The sequence below is a fragment of the Hermetia illucens genome, chromosome 1 (genome assembly GCF_905115235.1).
Source record: "Hermetia illucens chromosome 1, iHerIll2.2.curated.20191125, whole genome shotgun sequence".
Classification (NCBI taxonomy): domain Eukaryota; kingdom Metazoa; phylum Arthropoda; class Insecta; order Diptera; family Stratiomyidae; genus Hermetia; species Hermetia illucens.
The window spans coordinates 12991973-13016418 of record NC_051849.1 but is presented as its reverse complement, the minus strand read 5'-3'; the positions used below and the strand labels follow the sequence as shown (position 1 = coordinate 13016418).

General features: G+C 48.5%; 2 protein-coding genes across 2 annotated transcripts; one reads left to right on the top strand and one right to left on the bottom strand.

Annotated features, from left to right (window-relative positions):
- Positions 1–347: 347 nt before the first annotated feature.
- Positions 348–4218, bottom strand: LOC119654577 (presequence protease, mitochondrial). The gene is made up of 2 exons (XM_038060036.1): positions 4086–4218; positions 348–3873 (listed from the first exon to the last, which is right to left on the bottom strand). Exon 2 carries the CDS (start codon positions 3857–3859, stop codon positions 785–787), a length of 3075 nt encoding a protein of 1024 aa, XP_037915964.1. The 5' UTR covers positions 3860–3873; positions 4086–4218; the 3' UTR covers positions 348–784.
- A 289-nt stretch (positions 4219–4507) lies between these two features.
- LOC119660084 (ARL14 effector protein) lies at positions 4508–5111 on the top strand. The gene has a single exon (XM_038068464.1). It carries the CDS (start codon positions 4564–4566, stop codon positions 5020–5022), a length of 459 nt encoding a protein of 152 aa, XP_037924392.1. The 5' UTR covers positions 4508–4563; the 3' UTR covers positions 5023–5111.
- Positions 5112–24446: the final 19335 nt, after the last annotated feature.

The window sequence follows — 24446 nt, the reverse complement described above, 5'->3', positions numbered from 1 at the left end:
ACCCGTCAGACTGAGTACCTTGGTTTTGTTGGTGTTTATCTCCAGTCCAAAAGAAGAATAAGAACAGAAAGGTGAAGACCAGAGAGAGAATCCCGAGAGTGCTGGGCAGATTCTGTTGACGAAGACAGCGCATCACTGCTCGGATTTCGAAATTTGAGAACACGATCGATGATCGAGGAGGAAGAACACTCCAAAGGCCAAGGCCTGAAATGAGCTGAAAGTCTAGACGGCGACGATTTTGGCGCGTCGAAGAGGCATTTCAATTGGTAGTCAGTCTTGATGGCCGTTTTCGTCCTCCCAACATTAGCATTTGGTACAGCGGCTATTACAAAATGAGAACATTTCAATTGTTTTTCAATAAGTTTAATAAAAACAATAATTTGTGCTACGTATCTATAAACAAAACAGCGAAATACGGAAATTAAATGCTCGCTAAACATCAAAACAAGACATAAAGTCTCAGATTTCATCTACGCTTAAAACCTTGCAGACAAAAGTACTCAATAATTCTGAACCTTAACACGATTCTCTTTCTCTCCTCGATGAGTTCACAAACTAATCAACCAGCGATTTAATGACAAATACAATAATATGTTGCATTATCCAACAATCTTAACAAACATCAGTCAATTTTACAGATATATTTTCTCAGAGTCTCTTCACTAATGATATTGCGAGGATCAGAGGCGAAATGTTGTACCCCGGATTGTATTGATTAGTTCAGTGTAACCAAAAGGTCTAGGCAACATTTCGTCTCTTAATTCTCCTAATCGGCGGGTGATACTTATTGCTGACCGTGGACACTCCAGGTCTCACCCTCTCTCTTCGTCAATTCCTTGTTCTCGGGTCCTAACACACATTTGCCGTAGTGTTTAGGGGGGTTCTTAAAGTACTTTTCGATCACTTCCCTCAGTTGCGGGACCGTAACGTCAAGCATTCGTTGACGATATTCTCCGAATTGTTCCTGAGACAAGCCGTAGAGGAAATGGTCGATTCCCTTGTTCCCGGGCGCTACAGGAGCATCGAGTTGTTGCAGGACGCCTAGTTTCGCTTCGAACAGGGTTTGTTCGTTTAGTGTTTTTTGGTTTTGCACTAGCCAATTGTATGTATCGTCGAAAGCGGATAGAGTTTTCCCGGAATTGGGGTCGCGGTAACTGAAGAAGCTGAAAATGCCATCCAAGCCAATTGTGGCCCCAGCTCCGTAGGCTCCGTTCTGCTCTCTGACGAGTGGAAGCAGGTATTTTGCGGAGAGAAGTTTTGCAAGGAGCCGTAAAGTCGAGTGATCAGGATGTGTGTAGGGGACGGCTAGGAACGATTTGGCACAGTAATTCACGGGGATATTCATGATATAGTGCGCGCATTTGGGCTCGAGTAGACCTGATTTCAGTTGTCCAGTCTTTGTCTGGGTTTTTGGCATTTTTTTTACGAATTCTTCGTAGCTTTTCATTACGCGAGGCATCATTTCGTCGGTTGTGTTGATAGCTGCCCTCATGGTCTGGCCGTCGAAGAGCTTGTGCCCAAGTTTCGATAGCTGTGGTCTGTTCTCGTAGATTGCTCCGCTTTCGATGAGATCCTTCATGATGTAAATGTGCTCCATGCTTGATAGTTCGGATTTTAGCGCGGCCGACTCCGTTACCAATCCCCCGCAGGTTTGCATTGCAAACAAATGTCCACTGGCTGCAACTCCGACCGTCAGGTTCGACAGATAGTTCTCCACTAGCATTTTGAATCTTTCCGGGTCATCCATTCTGTAGTTTGTGAGAAGCTCAAGGACTAGTTCGAACATTTTCTCGGTGTTGTAGTCGAGCGCGTGGGTGCTCATCAGGACACCGATGTCGTACTTGGAAGCGTCGTTGATGTCTTCCGCGAAATGTAGTTTGAAGTTGATACCTGACGTCTTTGCCTTGATAATTTTATCAAAGGTTCGGTAGTCGTAGGTTTTTGTACCCATGCTGGCGACGATGTAGCAGAACAGTGGAAGCAAGTGGACTTCCTTTTTGGACAAGTGGGACGCATCGAAAATGCTCTTCAAGTAGGCGATCTGATTTGTGGGCACTTCTGTAACGAAGGTTGGAGTTTTACCGGATTTAGCTGTGTGGAGAGTGTACTTTTCTGGCGGATTCTTAACATCTTCGAGGGAAAGGATCGGCAGAGCGTCGGAGTTTGGTGGCGCCTTCTGTGATTCTTCCAAGGCGAGACCGTCCTCGTAAACAGCTTTCTTTTCTTCGTCCGTCATTTTGGCCACCTTTTCGTCCAGAAGTTTCTTCTCGGCATCGCTGAACTTCTTCTCGTACTTTTCATCCGGCGACATGGTGAGGGTCAGGCGATGCTGGTTGTTCTTGAAGTAACGCTCCACCTTTTTCTGCAAAAACTGGCTGTCACAGGCCAGATTTTCCCGGAAGTTTTTAATGATATCGCCGACCTTCAATGCGTTTATAACGTCCCCGTCATGATTCCACAAGGGAGTGAATCTGAGCAGCAGGTTTAGGCCGAATTTCGGTGTTTGGTGCTTAGTGCTCAGTTCGTATTCGTGCAAAATGCTTTCAATGTGGTCATTGTCGAAGCCTTTCTCGATTACTTCGGAGATTGTCTTCTCGAATATCTCCTGGAATCGAGGGAAATCCTCCATGCGGATGTTTTGCAGTCCAAGATTGAATATTGTGTCCTTGATTTGTGACTCATATCCGGTGGTGCTGTTGTAGCCGCCGGAGAAGTTCGGTTCGATCATGGATTTGTAGAAGTAGGAGTTGGGGCCGTTGAGCAAAAGAGCGCTCAGCATGTCCAGAGTGAACGTTTCGTTTATGTCGGTGATGTCGGCCAGGAGGAATGCCACCGCGATTTGGTTCTGCTTATCGAACGGCGCTCCCATGGTATCGTAGCGACTAGAAATGTGGACGTTGCGGGGTTGCGACCAACGCTGCTGATTGGGGATTTTGCTATAGGAAACATCGATCCTGTCGTAGTGGGCTAGGTACTGCTCGTTGACGTAGGCCAGGGACTTTTCGAGATCGAATGTTCCGTACGAGTAGAAGCGGGCGTTGCTTGGATGGTAGTATTTCCTGTGGAATGCTACCAGGTCTTCGTGCGTCAGCTTGGGGATCTCCAGGGGATTTCCGCCGGATACGAAGCCGTACGTGTGGTCTGGGAGCAAGCTGTTGAGCAGTTGTTGGCCGAATAGCGAGGAGTTTTCGGAGAACGCGCCCTTCATCTCGTTGTATACAACACCCTTAATGGTGAAGGGCGACTTGCGATCTCTGAGATTCGTGTGTTCTATCCGCCAGCCTTCTTGCAGGAAATCCAATCGCGACAGGTTTGGTTTGAAAACCGCATCCAGGTAAATTCTTTGTAAGTTCCGGAAATCGGATTCGTTCATGCTGGAGAACGGGTAGAGGGTGTAGTCCGAGCCAGTCATCGCGTTCATGAAGGTGGCCACTGATCTGTTGAGCATTTTGAAGAAAGGATCCCGCACCGGAAACTTCTCCGACCCGCAGAGCGAGGTATGCTCCAGGATGTGCGGAAGACCCGTGGAATCGAATGGTGTCGTCCTGAAGTTAACCGAGAACACGTTGTTGCTGTCATTGCGGTCGATGTGGAGGTAATGGGAGCCGACCCTGTTGTGGGTGAAGGCGTAGGCCGTGAGGTTGAACTCGGGCACGTACTCAGCCCTCGTGCAAGTGAAGTCAGAGTAAACCTTCCCGGGCTGGTACTTGTACTCTGCTTGGTTGATGACGGTAGCTGCCGCTGGTCGCGATGCGGTGGCCGCATCCTGACGGGCTCGCGAGGACGATAAACATCGCGAAATCTGCAGGACCGGTCTCCGGCGTAAACTCTGCACGCAATATTGCAAACGCGAAATCATCGCTTCGGTTGTGTCTGTGTATGAGATATTTAGAAAAACCACAAGTTAACTATGTTTTCATGGCACTTTAACACATAAAGAACGAATGAATTGGGTTTAAAGCAGGAAACTGCGAACTCTCCCGATTTCTGGGAACAACTTCCAGATTACGTCAGATTTGGGCATTGAATGGAAGGCGGGCATCTTCGCTATCATGAATAAACAACTTTGTCAATAAATAACTTACTTGCTGCACTCTAAACACGGTGTCTGTCCACTATTCAGTAATTTTAATTTACGCCAACAACACGGACCCTCGTCGGATCTCTGACATTACAAAAATTTGGATTGAGGTTACGCGAACTTATCTGGATCTTCAAAGCCTATCACCATAGTACAGTCGCCCTCAAACTGTTGCGGATTCTTCTGATTTGTAGAAAATATCCAATGATAACTTGTTCACGGCCAAACATATCCTTTAGAAATTAGGCGAGCTTTACATTTTCCTCATCAATAACAAATCGACAAATCAGATTGCGAAATATGAATAATTTCCATGATTTTATTCACATTTCAATTTTTCGATTGTTTGTTGAAGGATTCTAGTGTCTCCTTGTTTCAAGTTGTCAAACCTTGACATTTATATCTCGTCCTCTCCTTGCATCGTAAACAAACCCTTGCCGACTTTGTACAAAACCAAAAGTTCAAACTAAATCCCCAAAACAATGTCCACTGGCTACGAAGACGACGATTCATCACAATCCGGTGATGTTGAGAATTCAATTGGGCGGCGCATTGGGCTACGTGAACGTCCGCGGAAGGCGCAAATGAAGTCGCAGTTACGCTTACGGAAAATGATTGATGATTACGACAACTTCCTCGGAGATTTCGATCCGGAAAAGTCAACACGGGAACGAAGAAAACTATCACGGAAAACCTCTGCTCCGCCGCCACCGCAGAAGTGTACAATGTACGACGAACGAGGACGACTCCGGGACTACAATTCCACGGATATTTGCGATTGCATGCATGAGAAGTGTCCTGGTTGCTTCTTCGCCTGTGCTAATTGCGGCAATCCAAAATGCGGACCAACTTGCCGGATTAATAGGCGACATACTTATGAGACTATAGAGTTTGATGGAAAGGATATTATTATTCGGAATAAGTATCATAATCGGAATTGAACGTGACGAGGCGAGTTTGTGTTTGTAAACTTATCTGTAAGCTCTCAATGTATGGATGATTTCTCCTAGAAATAAATTACTTCAATTAACGCATATAAAATGATTATAATTCTGTTTTCTATTCTTGACTTGAACAATATGTGGCTATCAAGTAAGCCCCTAATCCCAAGCCTGACTAAGATCAGCAACGCTTGTCTACTGACCACTTCGGTGGAGCTTCAATATTTGCCGGTACACCTTCACCATAAATTTCGCCTGCAAAATGCGGTGAATAGGTTCCTGGAGACCAACCTTTTTTGGCTGTTAGTTAGTTAGTTTAGTTAAATGGGGGGAGCCGCAGCTCCGAGCACTCAGGCCATTATTAGGCCCATTGTACTATCCCCGTAAGTTGCCTATTCAATGGCTTCCTGCCTACGGTGTTCGCAGGCTTTAGCGAATCTTAGAAGATTCTCCAGAGGCAGAGAGTGTGCAGAGTCTTCATTGAAGAAAACCTTGTCAAGGTGTCTTCGTCTGAGATCTGAGGATGCCGGGCAGCTGCATAAAAAGTGCAGGGCTGTCTCCTCCTCCTCCTCACATTGGCTGCACACAGCCGAAACCACTACCCCAATCTTTTCCATATGGTAGTTTAAGGGGCAGTGTCCCGTCAAAAGCCCTACTAGGGTTTTCATGTCCCACTTCTTAAGGGACAACAAAAATGCCGCTCTAGTGGCCTTAGGCTCCTTCACAAGGATTTTCGCTTGCCGGCAAGAGTCCAAATTTCTCCACTCGGCTGCGTGAATCCTTGCAATTTCACCCTTCAGAGTAGACTTGACAGTAGATGGTCGGATTCCAAGAGCTGGTTCTGGGACCACCATTGTGGATCCAGACCCTCGGCGAGCCAGTCTATCAGCCCCCTCATTACCGGCGATGTTAGAGTGCTCCGGCACCCACATTAGGAATGTTTCGTTCAGTCGGCCAAGTTTCAGCAGCATCTGATGACAACTCCACACCAACTGGCTTGATATGTTGTTGCCATCTAGTGCTGATAATGCCGCCCGACTGTCGGAACAGATTCGAATGGTGCGACCCCTCCATTTTTGTCGCAGACATTCTTCTGCTGCCAATGAAATGGCATATATCTCCGCCTGGAATATGGTCGTCATTTTGCCGAGGGGTCGGGCCAGTTCTATAATCGGATTCTCCGAGAACACGCCTGCACCCGATCCATCCTCCGTGACTGACCCGTCGGTGCAGATTATTAGGTCTGTAATCTGAAAAGACTCATGGCGACTTGTCGACCATTCTTCTCTTTCGGTGATTACGACAGTGTATGTCTTTTCAAAGACGAATCTGGAAACCATATGATCGGTCGACATCAGGGCTACCGCATGTTTTTCAAGGAATTTCCATATAGACGCATGCCCGTTGGATTGGCCGCCTTTCCACGCCCCAATGGTATCGAGCCTATATGCGTCGTTGGCTGCTTTCCGTTTCACCTCCAAGTGGATGGGGGGTAAATTTAGGATGGCTTCAAGTGCCGCAGTCGGCGTAGTACTCATTGCTCCAGTAATACTTAGGCAACCGAGTCTCTGAATCTGCGTTAGCAGCTTCCTGCTGTTAGCAAAGTTCAGTCTTGGCCACCAGACGATACATGCATACATCAAAATGGGTTTTATTATGGATGTATACATCCAATATATCCGTTTAGGTGAAAGTCCCCAGGTCTTACCTATCGCATTCCTACAGCACCAGAGCAATCTGCAGGATTTCTGGTATTGTTCCTGGATATGATGCTTCCACGTTAACTTGGAGTCGAAATGTACTCCTAAGTACTTGACTGTTTGTGCCAGCTGGATTTCCGCCCCTGCTAAGGTGGGTAGCGTATAGCTGCCCCACCTGACGTTCTTAGTGAACATAACTAGTCCAGTCTTTCTAGCGTTCACCGTAAGTCCATTGCGGAGGCACCAGCTGTGGATTACATGCAGAGTTGCATTCAAGCGGTCACATACTGTGTCCGCAAACTTGCCGATAATTATTACGGCTAGGTCGTCCGCAAATGCTTGCGCGAAGACTTTTTTGTCCTCCAGGAGCCACAGCAGGGTATCCATCACCAAGAGCCATAACAGTGGAGAGAGAACCCCTCCCTGTGGGCAGCCCCTGAGACATCCTGCTTCAATAGATTTCTTGCCGACCGATATGTGGATTTTCCTCCACTCTAGCATGTGAAGGATCCAACTGATTAGCAGCGGTTCGATTCCATGCTGTCTTGCCGCATCACAAATTGTCGCAAATGAGGCATAATTGAAGGCACCTTCGATGTCCATGAATGCGCCTAAAGCGTATTCTTTATCCGACATCGCCTTTTCAATTTTTGCCGTAAGTTCATGGAGTGCTGTCTCCGTGGATTTGCCTTTCTGGTAGGCGTGTTGCCTCTGGTGAAGTGGCCATTTAGGAATGTGTGTATCCCTTATGAACCGATCTACTAATCTTTCTAGTCCTTTTAGCAGAAAGGACGTTAGGCTGATCGGTCGAAAGCTTTTTGCGTCTGTGTAGGTGGGTTTTCCTGGTTTGGGAATGAACAACACCTTCACATCCCGCCATCTAATTGGAATATAAGCGTGTGCTAGGCATGCCCGATATATATTCCGAATGTGTCGACCCAGGGCATCCATTCCTTCTATTACTAGCGCGGGAATGATGCCATCCGGACCTGCAGACTTATATCTGTGGAACGAGTTAAATGCCCATTTCACTCGCTCCAGTGATACTACTTTGCATGCCAGATTCCAATCTCTCGGTTGAGGGCTGTATGCACCTGTTGGCCCCGAGATTAGATTTTGGATGCTGCCTGGGAAGTGTACTTCAAGCAAATGATTTGCCGTTTCTTCATCGCTTTCTGTGTACTTCCCATTCTGTAAACGTAAGTAACCCAGTTTCTGGCTACGTTCTTTGACCAGAATCCGCTTCAGTTTTGAGGTTGCCTCAAGAGAGTTAGTCTCTTCGCAAAAGCGTCTCCAAGATGATCGTTTGGCCGATCTTATGCTCTTCTTTAGAGCCTTCTGTGCCTCTTTATAGCGATTCCAGCTAGTGCTTGATTCACCCTTCAGAGCACGATTAAGGAGCATCCTTGTCGTTCTCCTCTGTTTTGCCAAATCCGAGTTCCACCATGGTGTTTTACCCTTCTTTGGCATCCTGAGTGGACAGCTTTCTTCGAAAGCTTCTCTCATGCTAGTTGTGATCATCTGGGTTGTCTTCTCAATTCCAACAATGGATTTGATGCGCCTCCCAGGGATCGTGACTCGGGCGTTCAATTCTGTTTGATACATTACCCAATCTGTCTTCCTCGGATTCCGAAATGGAGTGGGTGGAGGTAGATCCATGCCCATAACGAAATCAATGCGTCTGTGATCCGAGAGTGTGATATCGTTTGATACTCTCCACTCTCCGATCAGGGTCGCGATGTCAGGAGATGCCACCGTGATGTCGATGACCTCTCGCCTGACCACGTTGAAGAAAGTGGGTTCATTACCCACATTTAGGATCTGCAAATCGGTTCCTACTAGATACTCCAGTAGTCTCGATCCTCTTGCATTGATGTTCGAACTTCCCCAGCATATGTGGTGAGCGTTGACATCACATCCTGCTATTACCCCCATGCCTCTACTTTTGGCATATTGGATAGCTCTGATGAATGTTCCACTGGGAACGTCTTCTGCGTCATAGGGGAAGTATGCAGAGCACCATAGTATCTCTTTATCTCCCTGTTGACTTTTTATGGTTAGCTTAGCCGATGTGGTGTCGCCATCACATAGATCGTTAACCAGGTTAGCCTGGAAGTCTTTGGAGACTACCATGCACGTGCGGGGTCGATTGCTTCCATTGGCATACAATAGGTCAGCATATTGGAAGTTTAGGCCCCTGACTGCCCCACCAACAACCCACGGTTCTTGTATGAGGTATATAAATGTCTTGCAGCTATTGATCCGACGACTGATAAGTGCAGTCGCCGCTTTACAATGCTGCAAATTTACTTGGGAGGTGTGGCACCTCATTTATGTTTCAGATGTAGATGCCGGGGGCTGCATGTCCCCTTCAATGGTTTTAGGAGCCGACACTTGTAACGTGACGGTCCCCAGCCCATAGTAGAGCCGGCAACCCGATTTTTCCCGAACTTTCATAACATCAGGTTCGGGAACGCCGATAGTGAGAAAAGTTCCCGGCCTATCGGTTCTTTCTCCTGTTTTGCTGCCTAGCAGCAACCAGGTGGAAGTGTTAAGGTTGTTCTGTACACCAAGTTGTTCCAGAACCCCGACACCATTTCGCTCTTCTTCTGGAAGCCAGAGAAAGCACTTTTTGATCGATGGCAGCTCAGAGAACCTTTTCAAGGTTAGTCGCGCACCCTCCCACACATCGTTAAGGGAGGAGCAGTACTGCCTGAGCCACTCGTTCGTGTCTTCGTCGGCAAAGTTCAGCCGTAACATTTTACGGTATACACCTACCGACTCAAAGCAAAGCTTAATGCCTTGCGCGGACGCAGTCCTTACAGCTAGGAGGAGTTTCCTTCTAAGCTGTTCGCACTGCTCAGTATCGTAGCCGGATGGATTAGAGTCGTCATACAGGACCCATCCATCGGCTTCGATAGCTTTGGCTGCAAATGAAGGCCTAGCCGTTGCCGGCCGAGCCCTCTTTGCCGCCTTTTGTGTCGAAGAGTTAGGATCGTCCGAGGACCGCTGCCGCTTCGGTTTCCCCTTAGCCGCAGGTGCCCCGAACGCTCCTTTCCCTTGGCACAGCTCTTTGGTTGTGCGTTGTCCGGAGGCGGTTTGTCCGAAGGCGGTTTGCCCGGAGGCGGTTTGCTCGAAGGCGGTTTGCCCGGAGGCAGTTTGCCCGAAGGCGGTTTGCCCGGAGGCTGTTTGCCCGAAGGCGGTTTGCCCGAAGGCAGTTTGCTGTCCGTGGACAGGTGCTTACCCATGGGCAAGACTTTAGCCTCAGCAGGTGGCGCCGATTGGAGCCTGGGGTCAGGAGTGTTGACAGAAGGGGCCTGCTTCGGCTCATCCGTTAAGGACTGGGTCCCAATTGAATTGGTTCCCACTTGAATAAGTGGGGAATCTGAGTCTAGAATCAGGTTCTCCATCGATGAGCTCAGGGTTGCCCCTTCACTCGGGGTTGGATCGTCACGATCGAAGTTTAATTGTGTTTGCTTAGTAGGTTTGTGTTTTTGTTTTTTTTGTTTTTTCATAGTTGGCTGCCATGACCTCAATTTTTCCGGGGAAAGTAAGTCGATCTCGGCAGAGCCCCTTTTTGCCGAGACAAGGCTAGTTGAAACTGGGGGTCGCCCGGTACCCAGAATTCGCCGTTTACAGCCACATCTTAACCCCTGTGACCATTCAGTCCTCGGCACGGTAGTCACACCTTGGCCTGGGGTTTTGATTACCGCTTGGCTTCAGGTGTCACCTCCCGTTTCCTGGAGGATCTTCCTTACTGAGCTCCCTCACCACGTCAAGGTAGGTAATCGTCGAGGGAGGAAGCGAATAGGAAGAGCACCATGATCAGTGAGGCTGAAAACTTTGGTTTTGTTGATTTTTAACTCCGGCTCTATTCGCCTCCTTCCCCAAAACTAGAACTATTTGGTCAAGCTCCATGAAACGATAAGGGAGGTAGCAAATGCAGTCGAAATGTCTATTGAACTCCTTCACGTCGATTTTGCCTCGATGCAGCTCGTACCATTTTTCAACATCAAATATAGTCCTGATAATAGCTATTAGTTCCTCTGGATTGTTCCTCCTGTGTAGAGAATTTCAGATAAATTTCCTGCCGACGCTGTCAAAAATCTTCCCGAAATCGATGGAGAGCATCATGACGTGGAGGGTGTTTATGTAGTCGGTACAGGAGGGTCTAGTTCGGAAACCAACAAGGCTTGCAAAGTGATTTTTTTGCGTCCGTTGCTTAGTGGTATGTGCGGTATTTCATCCGCCTTCTTTCCTAGGGTCAATCTGACCAAAGCATGGATTCGATAATGGGTAATATGGGATTAAGCAGTGCACTACAGGATAGACTGACGCGGAATATAATTCCCTGCGGCCAATATATATATCTCTCTCTCTTCTCTAGAGTGATGCGTGGCTTTCCAGGGGCCAAGCCTCTGGTCTTTTTTTTTTTTTTTTTTATGGATGTAGGTGGAAGTCTTAGAAAGACACTGCCGCGCCAGGTTGCTGCAGCGTGTGGGATTCTCACCCACTAAAACCACCCCCACTTTCTCCTTTTCCTTCCCCGCGGGACCGCCGCAAAGCATTACTTCGCGGGGTGGATTGCGCTTTACGCGACCACGCATTCCGTTCTTCGCGTCCTCCTTGCCAGTTCCTCTTGTATTCGTTTGATGGCGGTGTTCACCGCACCCCAGTTTCCCTCCGATTTCAGCATTTCCCCGACGATGTTCTGCGGGCTTAGAGTGGTTTTCAGGGAGTCTTCCAGACTCCTTCTTTCTGAGAGAAATCGTGGACAGTGGAACATAACATGTTCCGGGTCCTCAGGTGTGCAACCACATTCAGGACACAAGGGAGAATCATCCAGCCTGAATTGGTGCAGATACTTCCTGTAACCACCATGTCCTGACAGGAATTGTGTCAGATGGTAGTTAATCTCACCGTGTCGTCGCTGGATCCACTCTTCAATTCGGGGAATCAAAGTGTGGGTCCAGCGACCCCTCTGCGAGCCATCCCACCGTTTCTGCCACTTCTCCAGCGACTCCCGCCTTGCCGCCTTTCGGCATTCTGCATCCTTTTCAAGAGGATTCATTTTCCTTGTCTCGTACAGGCAGCGTGTCTCACTTGCCAGAATGTCTATCGGGATCATTCCCGCAATAACACACGCTGCCTCGCCTGATATTGTTCTGAAGGCGCTGCACACCCTTAGCGCCACAAAGCGGTAAGTCATATTCACTCTCCTACGATTACTCTCACACGCTAATGCTTCCTCCCAAACTGGTGCCGCGTATAATAGTGTGGAGCGAACCACTCCGGCTGCAAGTAATCTGCGACTGTACCTTGGACCTCCAATGTTAGGCATCATCCGCGCTAATGATACGCTGGTATTTGCCGCTTTCGCACAGGCATAGTCCAGATGTCCCTTGAAATTGATTTTAGTGTCAATCATCACCCCTAGGTATTTGATAACCGGCTTCGAAGTGGTGACGTGACCACCAACGCGAATATTAATCGTATTTCTCTTCCTACGATTGGTAATCAAGACCGTCTCCGTCTTTTTTTCCGCAAGGTCAAGCTGAACCATCTCCAGCCACGCTTTTATGGCGCTAATGGTTTCGTTAGCGTACATTTCCACGTCTTCAGGTTCTTTCGCGACGACAACCACAGCTAGATCATCTGCGAAACCGATTATCGTGGCCTCCTTTGGCACGGGAAGGACAAGGACCCCATTGTACATGACGTTCCACAGGAGAGGACCCAACACTGAGTCCTGTGGTACTCCTTCCTCAGTCCCCTGATTGCGGAATCTTGCAAGCCAAGTGGTCCGAACTGCTTTTCTAAGGCGTCACGGATATCCTCCTTGGTCGTGATTTCGTCAATGTCCTTACATTCTATGATAAGCTCCTGCTTTCTGGCCCGTACTTGAGCTTCTTCTCCTAAGGACTTCTCCACCTTGCCGAGGAAATTTTCCACCGTTTTGCCTGGAGACTTCTTCAGCTCCAGCATCAAGTCTCCTTTCTGGGAGCGTCTGATTCGGCTGACGTTTTCTCCAAGGTCCATCAGTTCAGGATCGCATTTGACCTTCCTAAGGATATCGGCGTAAGTCATATCCCCTTTTTTGGAGATGATGATTAATTCGGGCCGTAATCTTCTTTTCTGCGTCGTATTTTTCCTTCCGCCAACCTTGGTCCATGCTTCCTTGGTCCCCTTTGAAGGCTTTGCCTCCCTTGGGTTAATTGGAGCCGGCGCCGCAGTTTCCACGATGTTGGTAACTTTGTTTCCCTTGCCTTTTGCCGGTGAGAAGCCTTTTTGCCTTTTCGCGTCCTGTGAGGATCCGAAAGAATCGTTCACGCACTCTCTACTCCTCTTTTCAAGTTTACCGCCTTTTGGATTTTGAGGGGGTGTCACTTGTGTTGCCTGGGTGATGCTTGATTTCTTCGAGGCGTTTTTTTCTTCCTTGGCACCATTGTATAGTACCCGAATGGTACGGACCATGTTTTTGATGGCCTGGTGCACGTTGTGTTTGTCTTTAATAAATTCAGACAATTCTACTATTTTACCTCCGAGTAGGGCAAACGATGATTCTTCCGGACTCTGACATAGCTCCTCCGCTTGGTTTTCACATTGGGCGCTTACGTACTTATTAGCCTTCCGAGAGCTTCCCTGATTTCCTTCCTTCATCAAGGTTGATTTCGGAGGAGATCGCACTATCGTCGAGCTTCTCTTAAATGGATCAACCACTAAGTCCTGCGACATGTTTCGACCAGGTGTAGTTACCCCGCTATGGGCTAATAACTGACCAGTTTGTGCCCCACCTTTTCTTGGGTTTTGTACAGGCGTTCTCGGGAGTGATGTACTCCTTTTAAATGCCTCTTTCTCCAGGCTACTTGTAGTATTTGATGCAACGGTCGCCAAGTAATCCACCACCGAGGCACTGCAGTCGAGGGATATCGACGGCCGGGAGCCTGCTTGTCCACTCCCAAAAGCCGTCGGTACTGGGTTTCCGGGGGTTTATTCTCCTTCTGTTCCTCCATGTTTGGTTTTATTTCTGGGTATCCTTCCCATAGTCAATTTTTATCCACGGGCGGGCGTTTACTTCCCACCTACCCGGCCTGCGCATAAGCATGCCCATACACGCACACCTCCAAATGCGTATATGTACATATTCCTACGCATCCGCCGAGCATTCCCTTATCCGCACGAAGGGACGCGCCTGATGGGCAACTCCGCACAGGCCAAGCCTCTGGTCTATCAAGACCGTTATTGAGTGGTGACAGTCACACCATGCACGAGGTGACCCTACTATTAACAAAACGGTACGGATCTAGACTGGGGAGTCGAAAAACACTAATCCAGGGTGTCATGCGAACCGTGCCCATTAGATAGTTTGTAGTGGAAGGTAATTAACAATATTCGAAGGGAGCCTCACTGATACCTGGTCGCTTCAGTGAGTAAGTTTGACCTGCTCGTGCTACGAGAAGTTATGGCACGGCGGACCTCCTGATCCCCATACTCGTATGAATCAAATGAGTAACATTACAAAAATAAAGAAAACTACAACAAAACAAGCGCACACAAATTGGTTAAGCAGGCGGAGACACATCTCCGAAATACTGAGAGCCAGGTGACTACACTCAAGAAGGGAGAAGTTGGGACGTCAAGCAGTAGATCCAAGGTCAACACTGGTATACTGTGAGGACAACGACCAACAAAGACTATTGCTTAAAAAGCAGGGGTAAGCAAAAGCACGTCTGAGATCAATATATCAGACGTAAGGAAGGAGGCAGGTTTCAGTGGCGCAGGTTCTAAATGATGGCTGCACTATCTGAAGGAAGGCCTGAAACCAGAAGAGCTGCTTAAGAAGGCTCAGGGCCTAAGCCATCTTTATCGGAGCCAAGAAAGTGGAGAGTAGCCAAAATTAGCCCGCATTAAGGGAATGCTCCCAAAAAATTCAAACCTGAATCCAAGAGGGGAGAAAATGGGTGAACGTTAGGGTTGAAGGCAAGAATCAGCAAACCCGCTATTTATTATGTTAGTGCGGTCAAGGGGATTCGGCTGGTCATACTGCCAAACATTTTTCCCGAACAAATACTCACTCGTGTGGAGCAGGAAACTATCACAGACCTTGTCGTCAGGCAGATATGTAAGGGATTGACCACCAAAGTTGTGTTCACGGGGGTACGCTTTCGACCAGGTCACATACTGGTGGACTACGTGACGGAAGACACTGCAGATTGGCTTAGGACCATGGTTCCTAAATTGACAGGCTGGAAAGGAGCAGAACTTTCAACGTGTGCTGGAGATGATATACGAGGAGCATACATGGTGACAGTTTTTCTCTAGAAAGCCGCAAAAATAGAGAAAATCTCATGGACCTCTTAGTCGCTCAGAATGAGGATCCCAATTCACAATCATGAAGAGTCTTCAGAAGCAAGATGGAGGGCAACGGTAAACTCTCTCACGATCGGGGTGGGTGACCGATCCCTGGAGGCAATCAAATGACGAGTTGTCATATCAATTATCGATTTGGCAACATAACTGTGCATGTGCACAGGGAAAATCCGAAGAAAGACACCTCGGAGAAGACACTGGGTGAAAAGCATTCCGAGGTCCTCCAAGAAGTCTCGAAAGCCATAGAGGCGGAAAGCACTAGATCAACCAGGGAAGTAGACCTTCTACCCAGTGAAGAGCAAAATTGGACAGCGACGTTCAGGAAAGCGTCAACGAGGAGGGCGATACTCCGACAGTAGAGAAGAGCTCCGAACACTAATGGAGTCAATGTCCAGCGCCAAGATAGCCCAGATAAACCTTCACCATGCGAAAGCTGTATCCCCGACAATTGCAAGGGTAAGTTCCAAGGAGAAAATTGGAATAGTGTGGGCTCAGGAGCCCTGGGTGTGCCGGGTGCAGATTCGCGGACTGCAAGGAGGAAGTGTGCAGGTAATTTAGGACTCCTCTTGTGAAAAACCAAGAGCTTGCATCATTCTTAAACATAATGTAAAATATATATGTCTTTCAGAGTTCCTGACCTGGGACCTTGTGGCTATCCAAGTCTCACTGGAAGCCGGGAGAAGCACTCGAGAGGCAGCCGCTAAACTGGTGAAGTACTCTGAGAAGAGGGCGTTACCATTTCTCCTCAGCTGCGATGACAACGCCCATCACGAAGTCTGGGGAAGCAGAGACAACAATCGAAGAGGTGAGTATCTTCTTCAATTTATACTTAGCAATAAGTTCGAAATATATAACATCAGCATTTGTGATCAGTGCTAGACAGGAGGTACTAGACATAACTCTAGGAAATACATTGATGAACGGGCTGGTCAGGAGTTGGAGGGTGTCGCCCTTTATGTCTGATCACAAAATAATCAGATTCGACATTGAGGGTAACTCTGAAATAAAAAGAATAATAAGGAATCCCAGGAGGACGGATTGGGAATCCTATGCAATGCACCTGAGCAACAACATTGCACACCTTCGAGGGGGCCGTGGCATCAAGGGTGAACTGGAACAAGAAGTGGTGGAAAACACAACACAGTCGCCATTGACGCATATGAGGCCAACTGTCCGACTAAGACAGTTAAATCGTCAAGAGATGTACTATGATGGAACAGGAACCTGGCCAGAATGAGAACAGAGGTACGAAAACTCTTCAACCGGGCAAAACAAACCGGGGACTGGCAGAGGTAAAAAAATGCACTGACTGTGTATAGCAACGTGATCAGGGAAATAAAACGGAATTTCAGTGAATTCTGTGAAGGCATCGAACAGATCACAGAAGCAACCAGTCTTTACAAGGCTGCAGCCAAAGTCGGGGCAATATCCTCTGTCTGTTTGAAGAAGGAAGATAGGATATTTATCGAGAATGAGGAGGACAAGGTACACCTGCATCTCAGAACTCATTTCCCGGGGTCCTAATCCACGGCGGCAGGTGACAACATTCTGCCTGACACCTCAACAAGGAATAAAGGAGAACTGGAAACTAGCAAAGAGAATGCTCAGAAGCTAGGGTAAGGTGGGCAGTGGGAACTATTAAACGAATGAAATCACCCAGAGTAGATAGCATTTTCCCAGCACTAATCCAGAGAGGCCTAGAAATCATTTTAGAGTCCCTTCTGAGGGTGGTAAGGGGGAGCATAGTCCTGGAATATATCCTCCTCCAGGTACAAAAGCGCCTTCTTCAGGGAATGCTTGCAAGGCCTAACTGTCGAATGACACTAGTCGTTTATCCAGTGTCGTAAATTCCACATCTTTTAGTTTCCTGATGAGATCCTCTCTATTCCTGATGGCTAATTTAGCGGGTAGCCCCCTTATTCCTTAAACCAGTTTGCGCGAGTTTGCGGCTGTTATAATTTCCCGGAATTCGTTGCCAGGTTTGTGAATGTGGTGGTGTGTGATGTGGTGGTAGACCCTTTACTCTTGGCAGCGCGGGGTTGGACATTTCAAGTTTGGCTGGATTCTCAATATTGTGGCGCAATTCCTTTAATATTTTTTCCATCCGTTTAATGGAATCCAGCAAAGGGTCTTTCCTCAGATATCCTCCCTGTTCACGCTATTGAAAGCTTTCTCGAAATGACTGAAGAGCAGGCGCAACGAAGGTTTAAACACCGCGCACGTTCGGTAGGGCGTTGATATGGTCAATGTAGGAGGAACCGGAGTGGAAAACAGCCTGCCCTCTATCAATCAAGCTTTCAAGATGATCTTTGATGCATTCCAGGAGTATTGCAACGGGAGGGAGCACGCAGATACCTCTCCAATTTACACATTCGAAACGGGTGTCCTTCTTTGGAATCTTAACGATCATCCCTTTCTTCCGCTCTCTGGGAAAGGTCTCCGATTCCCAAGATTTCAGTACGAGTTGAGCAGTAACTGCAGGTGCATTGATAAATAATTTTACGGGGAAACCGCCCAGCTCAGCGGTGTTACTCTGTTATGATGCATAGTGTGCTGAAGTTCTCGCGATTTTGCTCGGTGTCGGAGTTCGAGCACGTCACGCCCGCGGTCAACAGAGCTTTTAATCCCTTCCGTTTATCGATCCGTTTACACGGTTCTTCATTCAGCCGGATCTTATGACACTCTTTCGGGACGCTTCCGGCGACCTGCGTTGTACCCCAGAGAAGAGCATTTTTTATGGCAGCCCAATGCTCATCAATATTTGCAGGCGGGTTACTTAGTATATCTGCCATTCGAGCAGCAAGACAGTTCTCCCACTATCGAGCGACAGTTGGATAATATAGGCGGCGGGCTGCAGAACCCCAAACCTGCGAGAAGTAGCGGCCGCAATACGCAAGCGGACGTAAGTGACCATCAGATGGTGATCTCTTTCGAGGCCTACGTCAGCGCCTCTCTTGTTGCGCACATCCAGAACACAACTCCTAAATCTCCTGTTGATCACGTAGTGGTCGATCTGATTGCTCGTACGGTATCGGCCAGTTGAAACATAATTGACCTTATAGCAGGCTCCGTGCTCCCCATCACAAGTCCCAGTAAGGTTTTGTCAGAGCCCACCTTGGCATTCAGATTACCCATCATAATCAAAATGTCTCCTATAGGAAACCTCTCCTGAACTGCGTGTCATTGCTCGTAGAAAGCATCATTCTCCATTATATCGGAAGTCTCAGTTGGTGTATAGCATTGTACAACTGTACACGGCCATGAGAGAATTCAGTATCCCGACGAAATTGATAAGACTGACTAGGCTGACCCTGATCAATGTGCGAGGTCAGATAAAAGCAATAGGATCACTTTCAAGACCGTTCGATATCAACAACGGTTTACGGCAAGGGGATGCAATATCATGCGTCCTCTTTAGCCTGGTCCTGGAGAAAGTGATTCGTGATGCTGAGGTAAATGCAAGGGATACGATCCTCTTGAAGTCCACCCAACTAATGGCCTATGCTGACGATATCGACATCATGGGAAGAACGGCCAGAGACGTACAAACTGCCTTCATCCAGATCGAGCAGGCGTTGATTGGCGCGAGATCTTGGGCTGCACATCAATGAAGGCAAGACAAAGTATATGATGACAACGTCAGCACCAAAAACCAACCAACTAACAACATCAAACTACACTGGTAAACGGGAAGAATAAAGATAGGAGACTACAACTTTGAGACCGTTGATAATTTCTCTTATCTAAGGTCGAAAATTACAACCGATAACAGCTACGATGATGAAATCCGCGCATGGTTGTTGGGAGCCAACAGAGCCTATTTCAGCTTACGAAAACTGTTCCTCTCGAAACGTCTCACCATAGGGTCAAAGCTCTTACTGTACAAGACAATGATCTTGCCAGTCCTTATGTATTCCTCGAAGACTTGGGTTCTTAGCAAGAAAAATTGTGAACTCTTAGCCGCGTTCGAGAAAAGAATCCTCCGAAGGATTTTTGGCGACGATTTCGTAGCCTACATAACGACGAAATCTATCAGCGATACCATGACCGTCAGGTTGTGGATAAAATCCGGCTCAATAAGTTGCCATGGGCGGGTCACTTAATCCGTATGGATGAGGATGATCCAGCCCGGAAAGTCTGTCTATAAGGGCAATGTCTATGTTAGAAAAAGAAGGCGAGGCAGATCCTGCCTGAGATGGAGCGATGGCGTAGGTAAGGACGCCAGCTTTTAGGGATATCGAATTGATGGACCTCGGCGCAAAACCGGGATGTCTGGAGTTCCTTATTAAGGCAGGCCTAGACCGGATACCAAGAGAGCGCGCCTTACGATAGTCATCAGAAGCAACCCGACACCGGATTCGCGTCTGCTAATACCTAGCTTTCCAGAGTACAAAAGCACATTGCCCAAGGAGTACTCTTCCACCATTTTACTTCGCTTAGGCCCAGAATGTCCAGCATAAATCTTTGGTATTCCCACTCAATTTGGAGAAAGCAAGCATTTTGAGGACCCTCGCAACCATTGTCGAGGAGCGTGTGCATATTTGAGGAACCAATCGCAGTCCGTTTTCCATAGTCAAAGTTCTTTAGCGTGAGGTCAGTTCTTAACCGAGGTCTTGTTGACGTTTTGGTAGCAGTAGGGTTTCAAAATTTGCAGGTGGCTACCGTGTTTTACATAAAACCTCTCGGGAGAAGCGTGATCGGAGCGGTTCGCAGATGTTAAACGCTCCATTATATGATCGGTAAAATACGGCATGACTGCGAATTATATTGAGCGTAAATTCGCCAATACTTTGGGCCAAGGTTTGGCCAGAGCTGAAATATTTGGTTCGAGGATTGAGGGATCCTAAGTTCATATCCACTTGACGTCGTCCCGGTTCAGGTGGGGAGCAAGCTACTCCCTCTTTTATTGGTCAGCGAGCCCCTCGTTTTGGGTTAAGCAACCTAAACTTCAAATAATAGAAAAGCGTAGGCAGTTTTACGGTTTATTGCTAGGGCAGAGGCAACTCGTCAGACGCTGGCTCACCTTTGCTCTGGGAGTAGTGAACTGATTTGATCACGTTGCTCCCAGGACAGAGGTGAGGCAGCGTCGGATGAGTTGCCTCTGCCCTGATAAGAAATCGTAAAGCTGTCCTTCATTTGCGGTTCAAACCACGAGTTTCTCAAAGATGGCAGCCTTAAACACCAAGATTACCACCACATTAAGTGAAGAAAGAAACAGATAAATAGGAAGATATACAATAAATTTCTTCGAATAGTGTGTTCCATTGCATGATATAATCCATAATGGCATTGTGACTTACCCACTGCCACCTCCGCCTTATATTCAGCACATTCACGGGTACCTGGTCTGTATGGGGGCGAAATCATTCAAACTTCACCCACCGACACAGATACTTTTGAATGTTTGTGTGGGTTGTTTAAAGTGTTTGTCGTTTGTCCAGTAAGAAAATAGCAGAAATGCGAGAATGGAGGTGGTGGTGGTCCGGGCGGCCTGGTCTGATTATGCTTCAGGTTAAAGTTGCATAATTAGGCAAGTCCTCACACGACCTCCGCGTGGTGGCCGCTGGAAACCGTCTTCGGGCGGGCCAAGAGTGTGTAGGGCCGGGCTGGGAGTAGGCTCATCCAACTGACGAGGATCTGCTTGTCTGCAGGTCATGCGTTAGGGGCAAGTAGATCTGGCGGGGGGATGGACTGAAGCAACAGCCCGGGGATCGTCCTCCCTGCACCGGAGAAGGTGCTAATAGGACCCCAAGCCAAGGTGGAACAGCATACGCCGAGGGCTGCGTGGCCAATGGGGAGCTTGGTCTTTAGTATGCGAACTCTGAATACCTTGGGCACCTTCAGTTTCAAATAAGACCCTTACCCTGGTGGCCGGGCCAGCCAGGGTGGACATTCTTCCCGGACTACTCGTGGGACCAAGACATGGACTCAATTAATAAAAAAACCAAAACGACGATAGAAGAGGAGGCGATGATGCCAGGCGCATCATCGGAGGACGAGCTGCTGGCCTCCAGCCAGGAGATAGTGGCCGTCGAGAGCAGTACACTCGGTGCCAGCCGTAGCACCGTTATGCTGAAACCAACCGCAGGGACCTCCCGGAGCGAGGCGTCAGACGGACTAGTGGCTTCCAGGCTGGAACCCACTGCCGTCAGGCTGGGTGTAGCGAGTACCAGACATAGTACTCCTGGCCCGAAGCCCTCAGCGCCGGGGGATTCCTCGAAAGCGAAAACCGACAAGAATGTCGGTCGCCGGAAACCGGCTAAGAAGCGAAGGTCCACGGGTGTCCTGCTCAAGAGTCAGTACCAGAAGGCCATGCATATTCTCGGCAAGATTGCCAAGAATAAGGAGGCCGGTACTGTCGACGAGCGGGATGAAAAAGACCTCGCTAAATACCAGGCGATTGTTGATGAATACAACAGCAAACGCCAGGCTGACGAGCAGAAGGCGAAGCGCATTGCTCTAAAACGCAACCGATCTCAAGACGAGGTCGAACAAGATAAAAAGCGGAGTAGAGTGGGCAAGAGCGCAGACGCCAAGCAACATAGGAAGGAAATTGTACAGCAACCGTTAGCCGGCGGGTCACGTACTGCGAAGACCTTCAGTGATGTGGCCAGGAGTCACTTATGGGTGGCGCTGGCGGATGGCAATTCTGCTAGCGGCAAACTAACGCTGGAGGTGTGGACCAGTGTTGAGGCTAGGCTGTCGGGCATGGTCTATGAACATCTCGTGGAAACCGGAGGCAACCACCCGGGACTCACTCCCCACTTTGATTCATCTTAGGTGGTCCGTGGGTTCCACGTAATAGCTTGCATGGACCAGTTCTCTAAGGACTTTCTCGGCTCGTGCGTCGCTAAGATCAGCGACGCTTGGGAGGGCGTTAAGCTCAAGATTATCCCTTACGACGAGATTCTCAGGAGACCGGTCGCTCGCATTTGGTTGCCGAAGATCCGTATGGAGAAGGACAAGCTGATCCATTTCCTGCGCCTTCACAACCCCGGGATTCCCATGGACAACTGGGTTATTATAAAGGAGGAGGAACCTCAGATAAACAGCCAGCCCGTACTACTCCGCATAAACGAGCAGTGCCTGGAGGTACTGAAAAAGGCCGATTACAAAGTGTGGTTCGGAGTCAGGAATGCCAAAGTAAAAGTGTTCCGCTCTGCAAAACCGGACGACGACCTTGACCCAATCGACGCCGCCAACGAGCTGTTGGAGGAGATGACGATCGACGGTCTGACGGGGGCTGACGAACCCCCCACGCAAGCAGATCATGCTGAGGGTAACGCAGATAAATCTGCAGCACTCGAAGTGTGCCTCGGCTAATCTGCTCGTCTTCCTCTTAGAGGAAGACATCGACATCGCATTAATACAGGAGCCCTGGGTCGGAAGCGACCGAACCATCAAAGGGCTCCAAAGCAAATATTTTAATTTATTCCACAGCACAGGAGACGCTGATCAGGCTAAACCTAGAGCATGTATTCACATGTACATGGCTCACGACCGATCAGCTCCGCCACAAGAACTACAACATCTGACGAACACCATAACACCAAAGAAAGCCAACCTGCTGATAGGTTGCGACGCAAATGCAAGGCATACGCTTTGGGGCAGCTTTGAAATCAACGAAAGAGGTGAGTCATTCTTTGATTTTATTATTATTTCAAATCTATCGGTGTGTAACAGGGGCAGTACACCAACCTTTCATTTCCCCTGCTCGGAGAACTGTGACGGTTGGGAGGAGGTCCTTGGTATCACCCTAATAACCGACAACGGGATTCTTAGGGTGGAGGACTGGAGAGTGTCTGACCAGAGATCCTTCTCTGACCACAGTTGGATACTCTTCAGTCTAGATCTCGCCGCAGAGGTCTCCAAGCCCTTTAGAGACCCCAGGAGGATCGACTGGAGAAAGTTTGGTCAGGTAATTAAGAACAAACTCTCCGGTGCGCAAATTGGTAGGATTGGCACGACAGACGAACTGGAGTCAAAGGTCGGGGCTCTGGAGAAGGCTTTTGATACCGCCTTCAAAGTCTCGTGCCCTGCTAAGTACAGCAAAAAGTCCCTGCCACCGTTGTGGAACGAAGATCTCTCTAGTCTCAGGAAGCTGACCAGAGAAATCTTCAACATCGCTACAGGCAAAAATACTGGCAGCCATACAAGGACTGCCTAAAGAAGTACAAGTCGGCCATCAGGACCGCCAAGAGGCGGTCTTGGCTAGACTATTGTCAGAACATTGAAAGCACTAGTGAATCCGCGAGGCTCAATAAGATTCTGTCCAAGGAACATAAGAGTCCATCCTTCCTTAAAAAGTCGGAAGGCTCCTGGACGGAATCTTCCAGTGAAACCTTGGAGCTGCTGGTGCAAACGCACTTTCCCTCCAGCGAGGAGGACTGTGAGTCAGAACGTCGCTTGGAGGGTTTGCGGCAACCCCAGCTGTGCGAGACTATCAAATCGGTAATTACCGGGGATAGGATCGGCTTGGCTATAAACAGCTTCTCCGCATACAAATCTCCAGGCCCAGATGGCATAATGCCAGTCATGCTACAGAAGCAGCAGGAAAGGGTTGTGCCGTGGCTTGTTGAGATTTACCGGAGCTGCATCACTTTAGGATACGTACCGCAGTCCTGGAGGCGCGTACGGGTGGTTTTCATACCGAAAGCGGGCAGGCGCGGTCATGAGTCCGCGAAGGACTTTCGGCCAATCAGCCTGACCTCTTTCGTGCTGAAGACCCTAGAACGCGTCCTGGACATTCACTTAAGGACGATTATCGAGAGAACGCCTTTCTCTAAGTCCCAGCATGCCTACCTCAAAGGAAAATCCACAGAAACCGCCCTCCACGAGGTAATTGGCACGGTTGAGCGGTCGCTGCAGTACAAGCAGTATACCCTTGCTGCCTTCTTGGATATAGAAGGAGCTTTCAACAACGTCAGTACCAACGCCATCTAGGAAGCCTTGACCGGTATTGGATTGGAGCGGTATCTCACGCATTGGATTATATCCATGCTGAGTACCAGGATAATCCAATCCGATCTGGGAGGCAACCACTTGACCAGAGCTGTGAACAGAGGCACGCCCCAGGGTGGTGCTATCTCACCGGTGCTCTGGTTAATAGTAATGGACAAAGTTTTACGTACATTAGACAGCAGCGGGGTGAAGGTGGTGGCGTATGCCGACGACTTGGTGATACTAGTATCTGGGATGTTTCTGTCCATTATGAGCGACATCATGGAAAGGTGTGCCTGTGGGCCGCAAGATGCGGACTCAGCATAAACCCAACCAAAACGCAACTGATGCTATTCACCACCAAGACAAGGATACCTGAATTCCATCTACCACGGCTGAATGAACAAAGATTGG

What these genes read in the sequence shown, in the direction of transcription:
- LOC119654577 (XM_038060036.1), bottom strand. Translation starts at nt 3,859, where the DNA reads ATGATTTCGCGTTTGCAATATTGCGTGCAGAGTTTACGCCGGAGACCG.
- LOC119660084 (XM_038068464.1), top strand. Translation starts at nt 4,564, where the DNA reads ATGTCCACTGGCTACGAAGACGACGATTCATCACAATCCGGTGATGTT.